This window comes from Cyclopterus lumpus, chromosome 7, assembly GCF_009769545.1.
Source record: "Cyclopterus lumpus isolate fCycLum1 chromosome 7, fCycLum1.pri, whole genome shotgun sequence".
NCBI lineage: Eukaryota > Metazoa > Chordata > Actinopteri > Perciformes > Cyclopteridae > Cyclopterus > Cyclopterus lumpus.
The window spans coordinates 16,892,841-16,913,588 of record NC_046972.1 but is presented as its reverse complement, the minus strand read 5'-3'; the positions used below and the strand labels follow the sequence as shown (position 1 = coordinate 16,913,588).

The 20,748-nt window shown below is 38.4% G+C and overlaps 2 protein-coding genes across 5 annotated transcripts; one reads left to right on the top strand and one right to left on the bottom strand.

The window, feature by feature from the left end:
• Nucleotides 1-802: 802 nt before the first annotated feature.
• ptpn22 (protein tyrosine phosphatase non-receptor type 22) lies at nucleotides 803-15,588 on the bottom strand. 3 transcript variants are annotated; one of them, XM_034536950.1, is made up of 27 exons: nucleotides 15,534-15,588; nucleotides 13,793-14,049; nucleotides 12,041-12,149; nucleotides 11,145-11,221; nucleotides 10,940-11,035; nucleotides 10,803-10,841; nucleotides 10,096-10,167; nucleotides 9,823-9,882; nucleotides 9,383-9,525; nucleotides 7,579-7,645; nucleotides 7,391-7,468; nucleotides 7,123-7,209; nucleotides 6,156-6,717; nucleotides 5,963-6,049; nucleotides 5,752-5,829; nucleotides 5,510-5,581; nucleotides 5,279-5,415; nucleotides 4,947-4,965; nucleotides 4,690-4,788; nucleotides 4,469-4,537; nucleotides 4,243-4,376; nucleotides 4,050-4,077; nucleotides 2,268-2,330; nucleotides 1,924-2,027; nucleotides 1,806-1,836; nucleotides 1,636-1,719; nucleotides 803-1,549 (listed from the first exon to the last, which is right to left on the bottom strand). In XM_034536950.1, exons 2-27 carry the CDS (start codon nucleotides 13,892-13,894, stop codon nucleotides 1,488-1,490), a joined length of 2,559 nt encoding a protein of 852 aa, XP_034392841.1. In that variant the 5' UTR covers nucleotides 13,895-14,049; nucleotides 15,534-15,588; the 3' UTR covers nucleotides 803-1,487. The 3 variants fall into 3 exon arrangements, with proteins under 3 accessions (XP_034392841.1, XP_034392840.1, XP_034392843.1); XM_034536949.1 differs by lacking the exon at nucleotides 15,534-15,588 and having other exon boundaries at nucleotides 13,793-14,103; XM_034536952.1 differs by lacking the exons at nucleotides 12,041-12,149; nucleotides 15,534-15,588 and having other exon boundaries at nucleotides 13,793-13,900.
• A 472-nt stretch (nucleotides 15,589-16,060) lies between these two features.
• Nucleotides 16,061-19,318, top strand: LOC117733782. Of its 2 annotated transcripts, XM_034537667.1 has the most exons (5): nucleotides 16,061-16,103; nucleotides 16,776-17,102; nucleotides 17,583-17,900; nucleotides 18,393-18,546; nucleotides 18,920-19,318. In XM_034537667.1, the coding sequence occupies exons 1-5, from the start codon at nucleotides 16,070-16,072 to the stop codon at nucleotides 19,053-19,055; spliced, it is 969 nt and encodes a 322-aa protein (XP_034393558.1). In that variant the 5' UTR covers nucleotides 16,061-16,069; the 3' UTR covers nucleotides 19,056-19,318. The 2 variants fall into 2 exon arrangements, with proteins under 2 accessions (XP_034393558.1, XP_034393557.1); XM_034537666.1 differs by lacking the exon at nucleotides 16,061-16,103 and having other exon boundaries at nucleotides 16,679-17,102.
• Nucleotides 19,319-20,748: the final 1,430 nt, after the last annotated feature.

The window sequence follows — 20,748 nt, the reverse complement described above, 5'->3', positions numbered from 1 at the left end:
AACACTTTATAATAACTGCACGCTAAGAAGCATTATACAATAATTAATTTACAAATGGTGAATCCATCATTTATAAAGTGTGGAACAATGCTTTAGAAATGACAAATTAAGTGTATACTCATACTTAACTAATGCTTCATAGTGTGAAGTTATTATAAAGTGTTACCCACATATCTTTCAAAGTGATCCGTCCTGAAATGACGTTGAATATTGTCAGCCAAAGTTTCTGAGTAGGAGATTTACAGTTCATCTGAAACTCAGAATCCTTTTATGTGTAGTCTGCTCTAAAGGAAGTGATGTTGTAATACTGCCTATGCTCTGACTATGTTTTAGTGCTTCGTACTGTCTACGGTTTGCCTCAGCTAAAACTGTGAGGTTTATTTATTGATACGTAGAATAGTAAAATGGGGATTGGACAAGCAGCCATAGTTGACATTGTTATTTTATTTTTAGTTATGACAAATATTGCTCATGTGATGCTTTTTATCTGAATGTTACCTGGAAGATACAATTACTAAGACATCATGTCATGCCTACGAGTTCCTATTCAGGAAGCAGGTTATTATTTTAGGTTGTCAGAAATATGTCTTACTGGACTTACAAGCTCAATGTAGAAATAAGTTGACAGTTACAATACTGCCGCCTGTGTTCTAGCACCAGTGATGTTGGTAATGTTTGTACTAAGGCGTTTTCAATCAGTTTTGTCAGTTTCTTGGGTGTTAAGTTACAGACAGTAGAGATCTGTTGCCAACATGTTTCAGTCCTGCCTGTTAAAAAGGGAACAAAAAACACAAAGAATGCATCGACTTTCTATATTTTTAATAAATAGTTTTGTGTGCAACCAGAGTACATAAAACGTTTTAACTGTAGAGTTGCATCATATACATAATCAGTACACATCAGAGTCACTGTACCTTTTAGCATGTCGACGATTCTTTAAAACTCATTTAAAAACTACAGATGGATGTGTAAATTATGGCAGACAAACTAAACTAAATGATCCACTGAATGATGTTTGGTTTTTTGTCTTTATAATAGAAAAAGTGGCAACACATGTTTAGGTTTCACATTTCATGCCAAAAGCACAAATGCACACACATAACTAAATATATATTTAGTTTAACAATGTTGCTTTAAGCATTAAAACAAGAAGTGTCAAACTTCTCACTGCAGACTGCCCACCTCCTCAAGCAAATTATTCTGAAGTTTTTGAGTCAACATTCAAGTCATTGGTCGAAGTGGCTGTCAATGTTGTTCAATGATTAAAAATCAACCTTAGTCGATATCCTGTAAAAAAAAAAAAGTGCATCAGAGCTGGTAACGAGGTACTTCCTGTTCTCTGCTGCTGAGGGTGCTACTGTGCTGTGTGAGACAAAGAGAAGCTTTCTTCAGTGCTTTTCAGGTCCCCTGCATACAAGTCCTTTAGCGGTATGATGTGTTACGTTTCAGTTCCATTTTTGATATTTAGAGATGGATGACTCTAAATATCAAATCCAGGTCTCCGGATAACTCCTGGGGCCTTTTGGCTTTCCAAAACGGCTCCCAAATCCTGAGGAAGGTGAAGATGGTGTCACAAAAATTGTATGCAACATTGTGTAATATCTTAATGTTCTATCGACGTAGATGCAGGCCTACCAAATTTGAACAGTGACGACGAGGCACCATGTGACTGAGGTGGTGTTCCAGGTTGAGTGGGAGGCGGTGGAGGGTCAGTTTTAGCTGAGAATAGTTTTATAATGTGTTAATGCTACTTTTCTTATAAACATCAGTTCATTGATTGAGCTAACAGTTAAATAAACACTTACGTTTTAGTTTGTGTCTAAAAAACTTCAGACTCTGGGACAAAGGAAACAAAAACATAGATTTAAATGGCGACATCTTAAAATGGTCCTTTTAACCAGTCGCGTGCAGCTCTTGCGTTACCCTTGTTCGAGACAGGCCCTTCTCATTGCTTTTGTCTGACTTGTTTCCTGATGTCTCGGTGTTCAGCGAGGGTCTGCGATTCAGATCATGCGGCCCCACTTGTGCTGATGAACACAAACAGAAAGGACATCAAATGATTTGACACATTTTTTTAAATTGCGACCCCCCCATGTACTTGTTACACATGGTTTGTGAGAAAGATTCCCTGTGTTGTTTTATATGACAGACTTGTGGATATGTTTATTTAATACCAAGTAAATATGTGTCTAATAATACAAGTGTGTGTGTGTGTGTGTGAAAGAGGCCAACGTAGAGTGTTCAGCCCCTCGCTTGAAGCTACTCACCACTTCCTGCTCCAGCCACGACCACAGGAGGTGGAGCGAGCTGCCGAACCGGCGTAAGGGGCTCTGCAGTAGAAACACAATCATAAACTATCTTTCATACAATGTTGCAAATTGATCATGAACAAGACAACAATTAACATGTCATTTTCCCAGTCAAGCTTCTTGTTTTGGTAAAGGATTCCTCCCAGTGGTGGAAGATAGGTTCCACTAAATACTAACTTAACAACTGCAGGCTATGTACTCTACAAACAATGCAATGTAGCTTGCAAAATGGGATAAGCTGGTGGATTACAGTCAACAACAACAATATTTAGCCTCTGAACTAAACTGCTACGTTAAAGGACAACAAATCCAAGGAAAAATAGCTAATTAATCGATCCCAAAAGTATTATCTGTGTTCCCAAATTCTAGTGGAATAAACCTCCTTTGTTGTCTAAAAGCTACTAAAAACACATAATTGACATTAATATTTTCAGGAACATTGTTTATATATTGAGACGAAACCAGCACACACATTCCTGCTGCTGGGAACGACTGACCATTTTCAAAATTCATACAGGTTCTTCTGATGGTTTTAGATAGTACAACAATATTAGTAAACATGAACAAGTCTTTCCAGAATCCCTGAACTAGAGTGCTAAAACTCAAATGTGGGACATCATATAGTACGTATAGTCTGGAACTGCTTCATAGACATTAGGAAATATGTTATAGATGACACAGAGCACCCAGGGGCGTGTTCAGAGTATATGGGCACATTGTATTCTTCAGAACTGAATACACTACAATATTTTAAAGCTTCATTTGGGTACACAAAAAAGAGTGGGTTGAGGATGCCCCGCCCCAGTTACTGCAGCTATATTTCAAGCCAGTTGAGATGATTACAATGTCTAAATATCTGTATATATCCCTTGGGAAATAAAATCATCCTTTAGACCCTATTTTGTATCTAGTTGCTTGTCAACTGTCGTCATCGTTTTGAAACCATAACAGCAAATGTTGGAGGATGATTAATTTTCACCTTTGCCACCGTGAACAAAAGGCAAAAGAAAATATCTGATGTTACTATTTTGAAGTCCAATAACATAGGCCTACATCGGTTGGGTAGGATTTTCGCATAAACAGCATGACTTATCTGGTGTTTTGCTTTGAGAGAGAGAGTAGATCATGTTCACAGATATTGATTGCACTTTCTTAGGACATACAAATGTCATGTTGGAATTCTTCATTTAGGTTGTGTTCCCCTTTAATGCTGTGTGCACAGTATTGAAAGTCTTTTTCAATAGAAGCCAGTGGTATGCAGCCACAAGCGACGGGTCTGTGTGACGTGTATGTGTGTACGTGTGTGTGTGTGTGTGTGTGTGTGTGTGACAGGTGTGTGTTTGACGGGTATGACAGTTGAAATGGTCTCTTGGTTTTTTGACATGACATGGTGAAGCGTCAACCAATCATGTGTTTTTTGTTTCACCCTGTTCTGTTTTCATCTCAAGCCAGTTCCCAGTACTTTAAACATAAAATAAACTACACCAACAAGTGCTTGAGGAATGCTTCAGTTTTGTTGCTTTTGTCGTGAACGTAGCATACCTCCACCATATCTGCGGCTGAAAATAGTCCCCAACAAATACACCATTTACTGCTGTTTGAGAAATATTTAATCAAACTCACAGTGCCCAGCTGTTTTAGACATTTATTTGGCAGCCAACTTTGTTATATTGCTATTTTTTACCTACCAGGTCAGAGTGAAAGCACAACAGTCTTTTTCCATGGCATCAAATAGCTTACCTTGTCTGGAACCTTTAGCTCGTACACTCTGCGGGGAAGAAAATGTAAGCAAAAATGTTAATGTCCTACAAAATGGAAACTTAATAACTGAAAAACAATGAGATTAGTATAGGAAAATAAGTCGTGCTTGTCCTTATTTAGTGTGCTGACAACCAACTGTAACCCCCAGTTTTTGACGTATGATAGTCATTACCTTACTCCTGCTCATGACAACGTCGAGGAATTTCTTTGGCTGAGCGTTGCCATCCCACTCAGAGGACAAGCCGACCCTCGGGGAGGGCCGTGTTGCTTCTAAGGGCTGCGGGCAGAGGACGGTTTTGTTGTGAACTGTTGGATAAGAGCACATCACTTAGACAACAAGTTCTGCAGCATGAGTTAAATCACATCTCTCCGGTACAAGGAGGCGATGATATACTCACTTTCTTCTGTGGTCAGGATGAACGACTCAGGGGTTCTGTCAGGAAGGGGAGGAGTCAGGCTCTCCTCAGCTGCACAACCAAAGATAAAATACCTCTTATTTCTTATTAAATAACAAGGAATTAATTTGTCTTCTTTTTGTGTGGGTGTGTATGTTATGATAATTTCTCTTGAAGTAACATAGAAATGTTCGCAGGTTTTTCATTCAGTGTGGTGAGCTCACTTTGAGGAAGCAGCGGAGGAGTCGGTGGCTCCAGAGGTGGAGAGTGAGGGTGGAGGTTTGACGTTGTATTTGATGCAAGAACAGCATGTGTTACTGGAACTGGATGTATCACAAGAAAATACTATTGATAAATCATCACAAACTAGTTACATTATTTAATATGTTGAATCTCTCTAAGTGGGTTAAAAGAATACATATTCCTTTTCAGGCAGTACATATAAATATTAGCCCTGCGCTGTGTGTAATAAATAGCTTACCTGTTTTTATTTTCAGACTCTACAAGAAAGAGAAGTATGTTGCTGTTAAATTACAGACATTTTAAATGCATAAATTCAGAAACCCATCAGTTCAAATGTACACTTCTCCTATTAGACAATGACATATTATTTGAGCCACCACTTTTCAACTTATGGTTTGGATGACACGTGTCATGATCATTTACATTCTCCATTGGACAGAGGTGTCTGTCAAACAGAGGCTGACTTCATTATGTGCTTAAATAATGTGAATATGAATAACTCATAATCTTCCAAACCCTCGTGGCCTTACAGAAAGTCACATTTCCACCGGTAAGGAGACTTATCCTCACCTTGCTCCTCGCCCATGGCTGTGTCTCCCTCTGAGATGCAGTGGCAGCTGGCTTTGAGTCACCAGACCATTCGGAAGACACTCCTATTCTGTTGAGCTTCACTGCCGGCTTGACCTCTGACCTCAGCTTCACAGGAGCTGAAAGATAACAGAGAATAATCAATTTAATTATTATTAAGTTAAGCTTCAGAATTATTATTGTTGATTCTGAATTGTGATATTATGAAGCCACCTTGATCAAGGGCCCACTCAAAAGATTCTGGGGTTCTCTCAGGAAGTGGGGGGACAGGTGAGGGGGGGTTGCCTGGAAAAATGTATATAGTTTGTTATGGATATTTTACCCAGCATTTCAACATCAAAGAGTCACTAATGGTATTAGTCATCTTCAGAGTTGTGGCACTAGAAGAAAAGCATTATTCAGTGTGCCGTAGAAGATTATTTAGATTTGAGAAGATTCCTCAGATATTTTCTCACTTCCCAACTCCCTCACAGCTTCAGCAGCAGCATTGGATGGAATGATTACCATTAACCTTTCACAGGGATCTGGGCACTCTGAAAAACAAAAAACATCCATCCATCCATCCATCCTCTAAAGTCCAGGATACATGCACAGAGTAAGCTTCAAACACAACTAATGACTCGTATTCCAGATCTTTTTTTATGTTTCTACACTGAGAACACCAACCTGCTGCCACAGCTATTAGATAAGATTCAGGGGTTCGTTGCGGTAAGGGAGGAGGTACCTCCTCATCTCTATGAACTTCAACAGTACCTGCAAAATGCATATCAGTTAATGCAAATATCTACAAAATGTTATTCTACTGTACTCCCTGTTGTCTCTGTAGTTTGGACTAACATGCACTGATATAACCATTTACCTGAGGCAAGAGAGTTAAGCTCCAGAGTCTGGTCATTCAGACACAGTGAGACCGTGGTGACGATGGGGCTAACTGTCCATTGTTTGGTGCCTTCAATCAAGTCCATTGGTGCTTCCTCTGATGAAGGGGAGCTCATGGGTGTGTCAAAGTATGGGTCTTCCACCATCAGACAAATGGCTACTGCCACAGCTGGTGAAGATGGAGGATTCAGAGAGGCTATGTCGTCACTTTCCTTCATCCTCTCCTCTACTGCAGGGGCTCTCTGGCTGGTATGCACCTGTGTGAGGGGGGCCTTGGGTCCCTCCTGCGGGTCCTGGGTGGTGGTCAAAGCCTCGGGGAGCGTTCGGAGTAGGTGCCATTGTTCCTGGTCCCTCGGCAAGTCCTTGGCTCTCAAGGCAATGTGATTTTCTGAAGCGGATGTCAAGGGAGTGGGGTACTGTTGCACAACATCCCTCCCCTCATCAAGAAGGTGCAGGAATTGTGGCAGCAAATCCAACTTCTCACTCAGGTCAGAGAGCTCGCCTTCAGTGTCAGTCGTGATAGAAGACGGGACTGTCGTCACCTGGCCAGTTTAACAGAGAGGTGTGAGTCGCAGCAGCAGCAACAGCTTTTGATAAATGAAGACAATTTGCATGTGCATGCATTCATACGTGGCAAATATGTACATGTAGTATTATGATGTATGCAATATTATGAAGAAGCCCGTACAGTTGAACACATCACTAACTTCTTGTGTTAAAGCAGTTATTGACAAAACCTTCAAAGTTTATTTGTCTGCAAATGAATGATTTTCCTATCAGATCACATGACTGCAGTCTGCATCAGTGCTACTGGAACCATGAGAGAGCCTGCCACAGCTGTTGTTTCTGCCTTGCTGATCGTGTTAGTGCGATGGTGGAGCAAGTATTATATATTTCCATTGTTTATTTTCTGGCTCATTCACAAGGAAGTGTTCTCGATCGCTCACCTCATTTCCGCAGGTCTGTGCATCCATGGCCTGCAAATATCTCTCAAACAGCAACTTGATGGTTCTGTACACCAGCTCATATTGTTCCTGGGGTGAAACATCAAAAACCTGCTCTGTTAGGTGACACAGCCCTGGGGGCATGATGCACAAATCACAAATCATCAAAAGATATTTGATAGAAGGAAGCAACTGACGTAAATAATTCCCTGACGTGCGGTTCTGCCGGTTTGTTACAAGTAATGCTTTGTTACAAAAAAACAGCAACTACCTTGGTTTGAACCACTGAGGGCCTCTGGGTCCTCATGTTTTGAACCAAGTCATAGATATTGAAATCTGGAGTGATCATCTAAAAACAAGCACACAAACAGCACAATACATCTTGAATCTTTACTGTTAAATTAATCTGACTTTAGATAGATAATGTGCAAAATGTATTGTGGAACTGTAGGTTCTCACCTGTGTCTTCAGGAGGTTCCAGGTATAATCAATGACACACAGGACTCCTGTTCTACCACAGCCAGCACTAAAATCACAGCAGCAAAAAGTCACATTGTAACATCTCCAGAGAGAGGGGCTCTCAATTAAAAAGGCTAATCTCTGAGGACTTTTTTGAATATTATGGGATTAGTTTAAAACAATAATAATAAACAATGTGTCACTGTGTAAGACAAGAGTTGATTCAACTCTCTGGTAAATATTGAGGCCACAGTTAGTGTGCGGGTTGTATTGTAGTATAGTACAATATTAGACGTTTGTGATGTTATGTTCTTTTTCCTGTGGGTGTTGAGGAACAAATTCACATTTTGCACTGAAAGCTTTTGACAGTCTCGTGGTGATATCACTCAGAACTGGGGTGATTTCCTGGTATGTAAGTTGGATCAACCACTTACTCAATATTCCATTTCTGACACATCATGTTCAAAAGGTGTGTCACACTTTCAGATCACATTTGTCTACAATATTAATATCAATAACTACTCAAAATATACAGCAAAATGTGCTTATTAGTATACACAAAACCTTTTTTTAAACTTTAATATACTTTCAAATAATATATATTTGTGTATAACATTCTAAGTAACTGACTAATTTAAATGTTTAGAATATGAACATCATTTGTATTTGCAAAATCAACTTTAGTTTATATCCTATTAAATAAAGTATTGCTTAGGTTACAATAGAAACAACAACATCAAACAAAATGAAACTAATTTTCTATATCATTGAGATGGCACATTCAACAAACACTTCTTCCTTTTAAGGAGCCGATTCCATAACTAAGCTCCACTTATCTTTCAGCTAACCTCACACAACCCCCCTTACAGCCAACTCACTGTATATTTGCGCCTACCCAAAACATATCTAATAGCTCTGTGTTGCATTAATTCACAAAACAGAATATGTATTATAAGGTCTCACACTGCAGCTGTTTAACTAAGACACACATATAGTTGTCACATAAGTCTTTTGGGTGTCGAGCTTGAGTGTTTCAGTAAAAGGTAGATGTGGGTTTTAAATCAGCCACAGTTGAAAAGAGGGCTGTTGGCTACCCGCCTACACACAATTCCTGTCTCAAAGAAAAGAGAGGAGGTGCCTAACCTCAAAGGCCTAAAGTAGAGGACATATAGTTTCTGCCCACAGTATATACGTTCTCATAGTAACTACCCATCAGTAATCATCATAATAATTTGTAATATTAAATATAATATTTTTTTTTCGATTTGATGCTGATGATGTTTTGGTCCATAATACGAAACGACTGCCTCTCCATACTTCTTAGGATTTTTCAAGCTATTTAAACTGTAGTCATTCTTTGATTAAGCCCCAATAACTATGATCTGTCTCTTGTCCTTTCAAATTTCTAATAGTTGTCACTGTTGACGTCATAAATAAATACAATTGTGTGTTGTCTGCTTAGCTATGTTGTTCAACTTGGTCTTGTGGGAGCATGAACAGTGGGCCGAGTATGGAACCCTGTGGAACACCTTATAGAATGTGATAAGTATTTGAAGTATGTTAACCAAAACTAAACAACTTAAATCAGTGTAGAACCAGTTGAGAACCTTCCCAGAAATTCCAACTAGATGCTTTCATTATTCCGTATTTGTTGTGGAATTTGTTGTGGAATTTATTGTCACTAAGATAGCTATTAAATTGTTTATTAACAGCAAACAGACCCCAATAGGCTTAAAATTAGATGGATCAAGATAGTTTTTCTTAAGGATATTAAGTAAAACGTAATTCCATAGAGAAGCCTGACCTGCAGTGGATGCAAAAGGGGACATCATCATGGGCTTGATAGGAACGCATCTCATGCAACATGTCCAGAATGGGAGGGATGGAGTCTGGTACACCATGATCTGGCCAGTTGAAATAGTGCAGCTGTTTCAAAGTTCGGCTACACTGGAAAAAATAAAGGCATTGTCGACATTGTAGACAACAATCCAAGCTTCTTTTCAAGGCATACAATTTTATTTTTATTTTTTATCATTGTGAAAGCTAAAAATTTAAATGAATGATTTTAGTAAACGTTAGTAGATCCTTTCTCAAAGAGGTCAAATATATCCACATGGGTCATTTTAACAAGGTCCTCTTGTCTTTGCAGCTAACAACAAATTCATCTGATAATCTTTTGCTTGTCTCAGCAGAATTACCGGTCAGTTATTTTTACAGTCAGGGTACAGTATAAACACTACTTACATTCTGATAATTCACCCTTAATGTCCTTGTCAGATAATCTCCTTTGTTTTCCTCAGAATCCTGTAATAAATCAACAAGATCAATATTTATTCTTGCTGTTTAAAAAGGGTGGATAAATGTCTGTGTGTTTTATTAATAATAGAATAACCAATTGTTGTATGACACAGATGTTGTGTGAAGATAGTTTGAGATTACAATCTCAACATGTTCTGGAACATTTCTACAGAAACCCATCAAATTAGAGAGTGGGACTACGAGAATAAAAATACTCACACAGAAAACTGTAAAAGGCTCACAAAAAAATGACTGCTCTTGTTTCTGTGGCCAGTAGCGCTCACACTTTTTCTACAAAAAGAGTACATAAAGCACAGTGTTACTTTTCACACAGTTTTAAACACATCAAAACAACACAGGCAATTCCTCATACTAACACGGCATCTGATGTCATGCACAGTGTGGGAGGATTCTTCCAGGGACAAGATAGAAAGCTATAAAGTGCTGCAGTGATGACATATTTTTGTAGACTAATGCGGAAGTTGGCATTGCATTGGTTCCCTCAATACAAAACAAACAGGATTTTCTCATTGTATTTTAGATTATTGCAGAAAAAATAAGCACTGTGGCAAAACATAATGATGCATATATGTTTTGTTCAGCAGGATAATCCTCACAAATGAACACCGCTTTTATAATTTTTGAACCGTAAATACAATCACTAGAAGTAAAAATCATCGTCAGGCTATAAACAAACTACCTCACGGCATAACTTCAGGTCACCACCACTAAGCTAAAGCGGGACTAGTGTTTAGCGCGATGATGTTTAATAGTGTAATTTAGTAACATCAAAACGGCTGGTGTATGAATATGGCTAATAACCTTGCAGTGGTTTCCAAAAACACACAGTGTTGACGGTACACAAGCAAATGGAAAACAGGCTGTTGAGTAAAAGCGGAATATAGACATGTAGAAAATTATGTTACCTTTCCCATCTCAAATTCTCGACAGGCCATTATCACAACCTGTAGCCAAGGAATTCAAAGGGTCAGTTTATTTAACCAAGCAGCATGATGTGTTAGAAAATATCTTATTGTGTCCACAGATGACAGGCGGGTCATACCTTGATGTCGTACTCCCAAAGCATCCTCAAGAAGTCCAGGACTGTGTGAGGCAGAGGACCCTGAGTAGCGATGTAGGCCCTGGAGCCTGACACTCCCTGGTGACAAAACACAACATAGAGTCAAGAGATGTTAGTAACACCGTATTAGTTACAGAAATGTACAAATTAAATGTATAGGAATATTATAAGGACAGAGTTAATGTACCTTGATGAAACTGGCGTTGATGTATTCGCTGTCATTTTTAGCTGTGGTGAGAGTGAGCTTTACTCTGGTGTGGTCAACTAAAAGGAGATGAATATTTAGTTACAAGATCAACGTCGCAGAACTAAAGAGTAGTTAACAGGGCTGTACTTCAAAGCCTGATGGCAAAAAAAGAATATTGGGAGTTAGAAAAAATATGTTTATTATTTGCATGTTTTTCTGGATGAACATATTGCACATCATTCAATGGTTTTAAATATTAGAAGAAAAAAAAAATATATATATATTATGATCTGAACTTAATTAGTTACATTAACCTAAAAGAACATAACGTAATTATTTATAACATTTAAGGTCATCAATAATAATTATAATAATAATACATTTTATTTGAATAGCGCTTTAAATGGTACTCAAGGCACTTTAAAGACAAACAATATAACAAGAAGGATGATAATTATATAATAGTGAGAAACAAAAAATGTAACTAGCATCACAGGCTAAATGCAGATTCAAATAAATGGGTTGTAGACAATATCACCTTGCAACATTACAAGTCATCATACACATATAAATTCATTTACAGACATCATAAGCTTATCATGCCATATCATAGTGTTTATATATTTGCATCGAAATGTCAAGCAACACTTAATACCGTAAATTGGATGTTTTTTTTTATCATACGGTTTACATTATTAATTTATATATTAACATATATTTTCAGCATTATTATGCCAGGTGTGTGCCACGGTGTAAATATATGGAGGTAAAATTGCATCTTGACCTAGATATATTTCGTCCTAGTCATATCTTTTCTGAACTGCTCTGATGCAGATTATGCAGAAGAATATATAGCAACCCGATATGTTCATAAATCTGCCTTGAGCAAAGCTTACATGGAACAATGTCTTTGTATCTGTTCTTCTTGTTGTTCTCTTGCTTTTCTGCTGTCTTGGTGGGGTAGGTCTTGTCAGTGCGGTACTTAATCGACTGGCTTTTCAACCTCTGAAAAACAGGAAAGATGTAGAATCCTACATTCAACTACAGCATTTTAATCATAATGCACAATGCAGAGAACATTTTGTTAACCATTTCTATGACGCCAATGCCTATAGTGCATTATATATTTATAATGTGATGGCTGAATACATACAGCTTTATAACAATAAATATAATCTGGTTATAAATGGCTAAACATGTCCATCATTCAGTTAAATGAGACATCATTCAAGATAATTTGACAAAGTATAGTTCAATGTTCTTGCATAAATTTAGCGATATTTAAAACATACACTGCCGACTTACAGTGACTTATAATCACATTATAATGTATTATTAACATGTGTGTTGGCTTATGTTGAGGCATTATATGACCGGATAAAGTAAAATACATAATAGGTTTACCCAACTTTTAATAATAAGCGAAACAAAGTTTCACAATAACTCACACTCAATGCTGTTATGTGAGTGACAGCATATCTTGGCAAATTAATGACTTCATGTTTACTTCTGAAAAAAAACACGTCATATCGGTGGTTGTGTGCCTTACGATGCTTCCAGGACATAGAAAACTTAGGAACCACCTCACTGCTCTGACACAAATCTATGATAGTCGTGGTACATTTGTATTATTGAAATAGTTGTTGCCATTTTTGCAGTATTTTCATAGTTATTCAGTCTTACAGGAAAGTCAAGATAAAGATGGGCCAAATGGCAGGCCTATGACATATTACATGTGACCCAACACACAATGGTCCTACATGGTCAGTTTGTATGTGATTCAACCCCTGGTGACCAGAATCTGTGACTCACTTTACTAGAAACGTGCACTATGACTTACAAACTGAGAGGATTTCCATCCAGAAGTTACTGTTCGAAGGGTCTGACACTCAAATTAAAGTCAAGGCTCGTTCAGGCTTACAGGATTTGTTGAGACACTGGTCTTTTTGTTCAGAGGCCAATTCTCACAGTTCCAAACAGTCTGCTAAAGGCCTTGCGGACCGTCTGTGCTGCTAACACTACAGAGTGCTTTTTGTTCTTAAAGGAAGTGATGCAATAGACCTCTTCCTTCAGAGTGGTCGGGCTAGGAGCAGCATGTGAAGCACAGGGGGCTGTCCTCAGGCACTGGCATGTCACTCATCACCATGGCAGCAGCCCTCAGATGATGTCATCCTTCCACTTATGAGGAAGAGGGGTTTTTTCTGCATATATGTGTGTGCTTGTGTGTGAATGTACACACATTGTTATATGTAAAACTGAACGAATGTAAATGAACAAATTATTTGACTAATTGAATAATCTTTATTCATTGTTAAATTGTTAGAATGCATTTGCTTGGGTCTTTATTGTCTGTGAGCCTTCAATGACAGGCATCAGTGCAAAGAGGAAGCACAAATGCAGTGTTACAACAGCAGCGCGTTACTTCCCTGAATATGGCGCTTTTGTAAAATGTTGGAAGTCTGTAAAACTATGAACTTTGTACTTACTGTCAGTTCATTCAGTATAAATAAACATAGCTATTATGACATGGCTTTTGGTGATGTGATAACGAGAGCCACGAAATAAATACTTCTACCGTGTGGAGGCTTCATCGATACTTCTCACGACAGTGGGCTACTTCAACCAAAAGAATGAAACAGTTCACTCACCACAAACTCCCCAGCAATGCCATTAGGTGCCTGCTCGTCCACAGCCTCCTGTCTCTCCAGCTGTACCAGGAGGTCCCTCAGTATCCAGGACTGCTGCTCCATGGCTGGTTGAACACTTTCACAGGCATCTCAGGACACAAAGGTCCTCGTCCAGGGGTCATGGATTAGGGTCGCCAAGGCTCGGGTTCAGGGCGATGGCGCTTCTGTTGCTGCTGCACAGAGCACTTCTCTGTTGCAACTGTCACATCAAGGAACTCCTGTAAGAGAATGTGTGAACTGTCTTTGAGGAAGCAAGAGTAAACTAACAGGTTCTGTGGTCAGATTAAAAATATTGCCGCGCCCCCTGTGTGTCTCTCACTGGGTTCTAAACTCACCCGGGTGTTTCATTGCATGACAGTGGGACAAGGGGGGGGGGGGGGGGGGGGAAACACACACAAACACAGTGGGTCATACATTTTTGCATATGAACAATCACAAACAACTGTTACTACCCAATGTCAGAGTGCAGTGCAGGCAGTCTAGCCGGTTGGACCACATTCAGGAAGCACAGGAGGGGTGGAGGAGGGATGTGGGTTGGGATGGAGGCAGAGGGAGTGGTGAAGAGAGAGACTGCCTAAGAATCCAGAAAATCCTGATGTTCTGAGACAGCAATTAGCAGCAGCGCACTTAGCTTTCTTGGTCTAGGGTGGCCTAAACTATGGCCCGCGGACCAATCGCGACCTGCTGCTCTTTGGTCCGTAGTGAACCTTTTTTAAAAAAATAAACTACAATATGGCTTTGATTCCATTCAATTCAGTTTATTTTGTATAGCCCAATATCACAAATTACAAATTTGTCCCAGAACCTCACATTGGATCAGGATAAACTCCCCAAAAAATAGAAAAAGCCCTTTCACAGGGAAAAAAGGTATGAAAGCTTTAGCATCTTTCTAATGAATTGCATTGCACATTCTAGTTCATACACTAGATAAGTTGTTTATTTATATATGTCTCTAGACCTCTAGACATGTCTGCCTGTTCTATTTGTTACATCTTAATATTAGACTTATAGATGTACGTCTTACATTTACATTTGCATCATTTAAGTGGGCTTTTAGGCCATGAACAGAAAACAATAATTGGACATTTTTGTCTGTTTTAACTTTAATAAATTACAGATTGACACATAACATACCATACACTGTATTAGAGTTTATAAGCATTTGATTAATTGAAATAAAATTTAAGAGCAGCAGATACAGAAATACTTTCTGTGAAATGTGGCCACAGCAAGACACAACAGTAAAGTCGAGCAGCAAATGATTTATTTTGATAGAACATGTATTTTCTATGTCATCATCTGATGGCTCACGATCCAACAGGTTTGGCTATCCCAACACTTGGTCTTCATTTATGCCCACTATTTGTCCACTGCAGCCCTTTGTTTTGGCAAATCACTGCACACTATTCTAGACAAAATACTACCATGTAAACTCTGCCATTCCTTGTGAAACATACTGTTATTTGTCTAGTGGAAACTGGTCAGTTTATGTTTGACAACGAAGAACTAAGCTTTAAAGAGAAATGGGAGGAGCTCTGTCACGCGCACAAGACTTCCCTTTATAGCACGCTGGATTAGAGTATGATCAATAAAATAAACGACTATAAAAACAAAACACATATGCACTGCTAGCAAAATGCTATGAATATGAAAACAAACCCGCATGAAGATGATAAGGAAAACGTAATAAGAACCGGCTTACCAGAGAAGTTGACATGCAGTTCATGTGAAAGGAGGGAGCCCAAATGCAACTTAGCTGACATGATGCAGACGAATGGCACACTGCACCCAATAGGTGCTGCACGCTGCATCAGTGAGATGGTGACATCTAGTGGCTTTGTGGTGAAGTAGTGAAATTAACTTTATTTGTTTAGTTTATTTAGCTGTTTGTGTCACTGACTTTTGGCCAGCTTTTGAACAATGACGAATCCAGTCTTAAGACAAGTGACCGCTTCAATGGTGACTTCAAATGTGGAAGAACGGGTCAAACTGTAATGTGTGTTGCCATATTGAAAGTGCAGTGTTCTCAGTTGATGAGACCAGTGTTTATGGGGGGTTTTCAAAGACAACCTGAGGTAAATGTGGCCTATGTGTGCAGCATGTGATACGCGTGTTAAAAGCATAACAGCTAAAGCATATATGTGAAACACAATGCACCTACAGGAAGTTACCACAGTCCACCCCTACAGCTTCCTGAGTGTAGATTATTAAGCTTTCACTCTCCTACTAAACATCAAAATGAGGACATTGTGTCTGATTTTGCTTTTCCATGGTAAGTTGATTATGATTTACAACTTGTATTAATGATACTAATACTCATTTTATTTATTCAAAAAGTTCTAAAAGAGAAACTAATTTATTTCTGCCTTTTGGAAAATGAGAATAGGTTATAATCTCCATTTAACGGGCCAGTGTTTTGTGAAAATATCGGGTTAACAATGTTTAACAGTACGTGTATTTTTATTAATAATCCAAATTTGATTTGTAACTTGAAAAGTTGATTACAAACTTCACACTTACGTAAACATATTTTATATTCATCAGTCACACTGTAACTACTGTGCCATATTAATAAATATATATATGCATGATTTTGGTATGTTTTGTATATGTTGTATGCATTTTATCATTACGGTCTTACAACGTGCAGTCATTCCTAAAAAATATATGTGCCTGCACGGAAGGTATTTTAATATGGAATGTTATTTCACATGGGACATTTTCAGTTTAATTTAAAGTAACTGAAAACGAATATGTGATGCCAACCCACATACACGTTGAATTTACATTAGGTAACCCATTGTTGTTTTACATGTTTTGCCAAGCTTACAAGATTAATATCAAAATGTGGGGGAAAAAATGACAATGAAATCCATTAAAATGAAAGTTGAATTTATTGCTGTGGCTGTGCGATTTCATTCTGATGAGGACTCTTGTCTTTCAGCAAGTCTTCAGCTCCAGTGTGATAAAAGGACCATCATAGCACATATTGGCGGTGAACTCAATCTAATCTGCCGTTATGACACAAACCGATTTCTGTACAGTAAAAAGTACTGGTGTCGAGGGAACTCTAGAAGCACCTGTACGATTTTGCTAGATTCAGAAAGTAAAACTCAGAACACAGACAGATCTTACATATTAGATGCAAGAAGAAGAGGGCTGATTTTGAAAGTCACAAATCTCCAATTTGAAGACTCTGGAGACTACTGGGTTGGGATTGACACAATATCTGCTGACACCATGACATCAGTTAATGTGGTCATCACTGAAGGTAAGAATAAAACATAATCACAATATCAGAAACAACATATTCTCACGCCCAACTCCTCTATGAGGTACCCCTCTGACGTCAGTTTGGACATATGTCAAGGACGGCGTGTCATTTTCCACTACTTGCATGCATAGTGTCTTTTCATAATAACGTGTTGCGTTCACGGGAAGTTCATTTTAGGCAAGAAAAAAATAGGTTATGTTAGGTTTAGGAACAGAGCGTTGTTGACGTTAACTTTACTGTCTAACGACTCTACGTCACCTTCAAGCAATGACATGTTTTACACTATAGACTCATGGGACCGATGACTCACGTGACAACATGTCAAGAGTTACTTTTAGTTTTGTCCTTTGTTTGTAGCCTATGTTCATCCACTCTTCATTCCATGTTAGTCGATCTGGGCATTACTAATGCCTCTACTATATGTATATATAATGGGTAGCTGAATTTAAATGCATATTGTTGTATACCTTTTGCCAGTTCCGGTATCTAAACCGAGGCTTCAGCCCTTGAGCTCTCTGGCGGACAGGCTCACGTGTTGGGGGAGGCCGCTGGCCGTGCGCTGTGGCTGCACAGAGGGCACAGGCGTTGGTTACGTCTGGTACCGACGCACACACCACAACGAGCTGTTGATCCACAACTGGTCCGACTTATACCTACAATGTGGCACAGTGCGGGAGGACAGCGAGTATTACTGCATCGCCAGTAACGACATCAGCAGCCAGGAGAGCGATGTCCTCTCCGTGCAGGTTCTCATGCCCGCTGACCGCAGCTGCATCTATGTCGTCACTCTGCCTGGTAAGCACAGATGTGAGGTTGTATTCTCACCAAAGCAAGAAATAGTAACTTTTTTTTTAATGTAATGTAATTATAATTAGTATTTTTTTTATGTGTATGGTTATGTATACTGTATATTGTTTATATAATGAATTAAGTCCTTAGTGTGTTGAATTTGACTTTGGCGACACTTAGTGGCCGTATTTAAAAGACACTGTAGCGAACAGCAGTGCTTACCTACCCTTCCCTTAATCAACTTCCCAGCTGACCCATGATACACACTGTGCACTGCACCAACTTACAATGGGATTGTTTTGTCTTACACATAATTATACAAAATCATACAACAAGGGGATATATATATATATATATATATATATATATATATATATATATATATATATATATAACACATTGACAGGATCTGATGAGTTAAAACTGTTGTGAAATCCTTATTGCACAAAGGTCAAGTTCATAAAAGAATTCCATTGTAATATTTGTGTTGATCATCAGGCCAATCCTTTTATAACTGCGATGACAGAATGAGCACCACAACGGCCAAACCTCCACCTCCGACTACCTGTCGAGCTACCGTGAACATCCACTCTGACTCCAGAAACAGATCTTTACCAATCAATCAAACAGATCAAGATCCGTTTTTCAGCAGGTTAGACTACACTGTACAATACCATGCTATATTTCTTATATGTATTAAAGGTTCTCTATTTGATTTTAGTGCATGTGACCGTGCCCCAATGACAAACTAACTGCCACCACTCTGCATTGTGCTCATGCAGTGGTAGTTGCTGATTATGATATCACAACTGACAGAAATCTGAATCCCCCTCAGATAAACGCTGTTAGATGTTGCTGTTGTTTGCACTTTTATCATCGTCAGCTGCAAACCACCAACTCAGCCGTCGCTATGTTGAGAGATAATGGATATGCTCTGAATTATGTCATTTGATATATCTTTAAATGCTTCCACAGAGTGTTTGCTGTCTGAAAAACAGTCACTAATCAAACCTTTGTTTTCACAGGGCATGGACAGGAGTGCCATTGTGGTATACATTGCTGCGTTGGTGTTCCTTTGTGTCCATATTGATATTTATGTGCATTGTACTCAAATGTACAAAAGCAAGATACAAAAGTGCCAAAAGGAGGAGAAGGGTGTGAACCAGGCCAATGCCGTAGTTGGCTCATTTACATCATTTTTACAACAGTAGTTCTTTGGAAGTCATATCAGCCCATGTGACATTGGTTTGTGTTATTATTTTTTTTACCATGGTTCTTTCATAACATGTAATGATTTGTGAAGAGTCTGGATCATAATGTACATCAGCATGTTTATCAGAGGATCTCATTGCAGCGTTTATCAAACTTATTATCGTTTTAGTTTCTCACAAATAATATTTGTTGCAAGTCTCCTTCCTTGCCTTTACCAAGATGTAAAAAAAAAAAATAGGAATGATCTGTGACCACATGTTCATGCTCAAGTAATAGGTTACTATATATAATATTGTATTTGTTACATAATTAGAACAGAATAGTTTAAATAAAGGCAACCATTTCAATGTCAGATGGGAAAGATGACCATGACTATTGATGAGAAAGAAGACTGTAAACATGCCTGATTGCAGATAGCCGGAGTGTTTATTTTCATTCCATTCTTTCATGTAAATATGTCATACAATAGAACGTTAGGAAACGGGGCGTGTATCAGGCACTGTACTTTCTACAGCGGAAAGCCAAACCCACAGAAACAGACCACAAACTGCACGCTGTCACCTCCATAATGTTCAAAACTAGGTCCTAATAAAGTTGGCATTGGTTATGAGTGTGATTTGAGAGACAATCCAATGAAGTGTGTGTAATTAGAAATGTAAATAAAGTGTGGTGTTGTTGCAGATTATGTTTTAGTGAGTGTAAACCAATTGGTTTCATCTAGAGTCAGGAAGCTTTATGAGTGATGCAGCCTTATGTACACAAGGTTTTTTTCAGAATCTAAAGAAATGCAAATACCTCTTTCCACATATTTGTATATATAAAAACTAATCTCTTGCACAAACAATGACTCAGCGGTGAGTTGTTTTATGGCATGGACATAAAAATTCCAAGTGTTGGCAGAGAAATATATGACTGGGCAGAGGACTGGAGTCTTGAGCCATCCATTCTCAGTGCTAGAAGCTGCAGGTTCCTAAATCAGAAATACTGACATTAGAACATTGTCATTCCTAAACTTCCTTACATAACTACTGTCTTGTTTTTGAACAGCTTGGAAGTGACTTAAAAGGAAAATGGTCAATGTGATTTGGTGGCAGGAGAGAAAAATGGTTTTATAAAAATAGCAATAACTTAGACTCACTTCCTCTTATTCACCCTGCCAGGGTTGGGTCCATTACATCATGCTCTATAAATGCCTTGTGTGATGGTCTCCATTGTTACCATTAAAATGATGGTGGATTGGGACGGAAAATGAGAAGAAACATAACCACATGGGGTTTACAGGAGAGGTTAAAGTAGTTAAATACAAATAAATTAGAAGGTTTATTTTGTCAAGTTTAAAAAGGTCTATATGATGTTTAGGTCCACTGCTCTGTAGATTATATATATTTTTACTCAACTTTATTATTATTTTTAAACACTAGTTACTTTACAGATTAATATCATTAATCTAAAATATGAATGAATTATGATATATTATTACAGGTTAAGATACACAGTAAAGTAGTGAAAATCAGCTCGACATTTACCAGCTACAACATGAATATAGCCACACATCAACGCATCAGTAATTATAATCCAGTAATGAGGTAGCATTATTCAGAAATGGGCCTCATTTTGATAGAGCTAATATTTTAGTGCAACT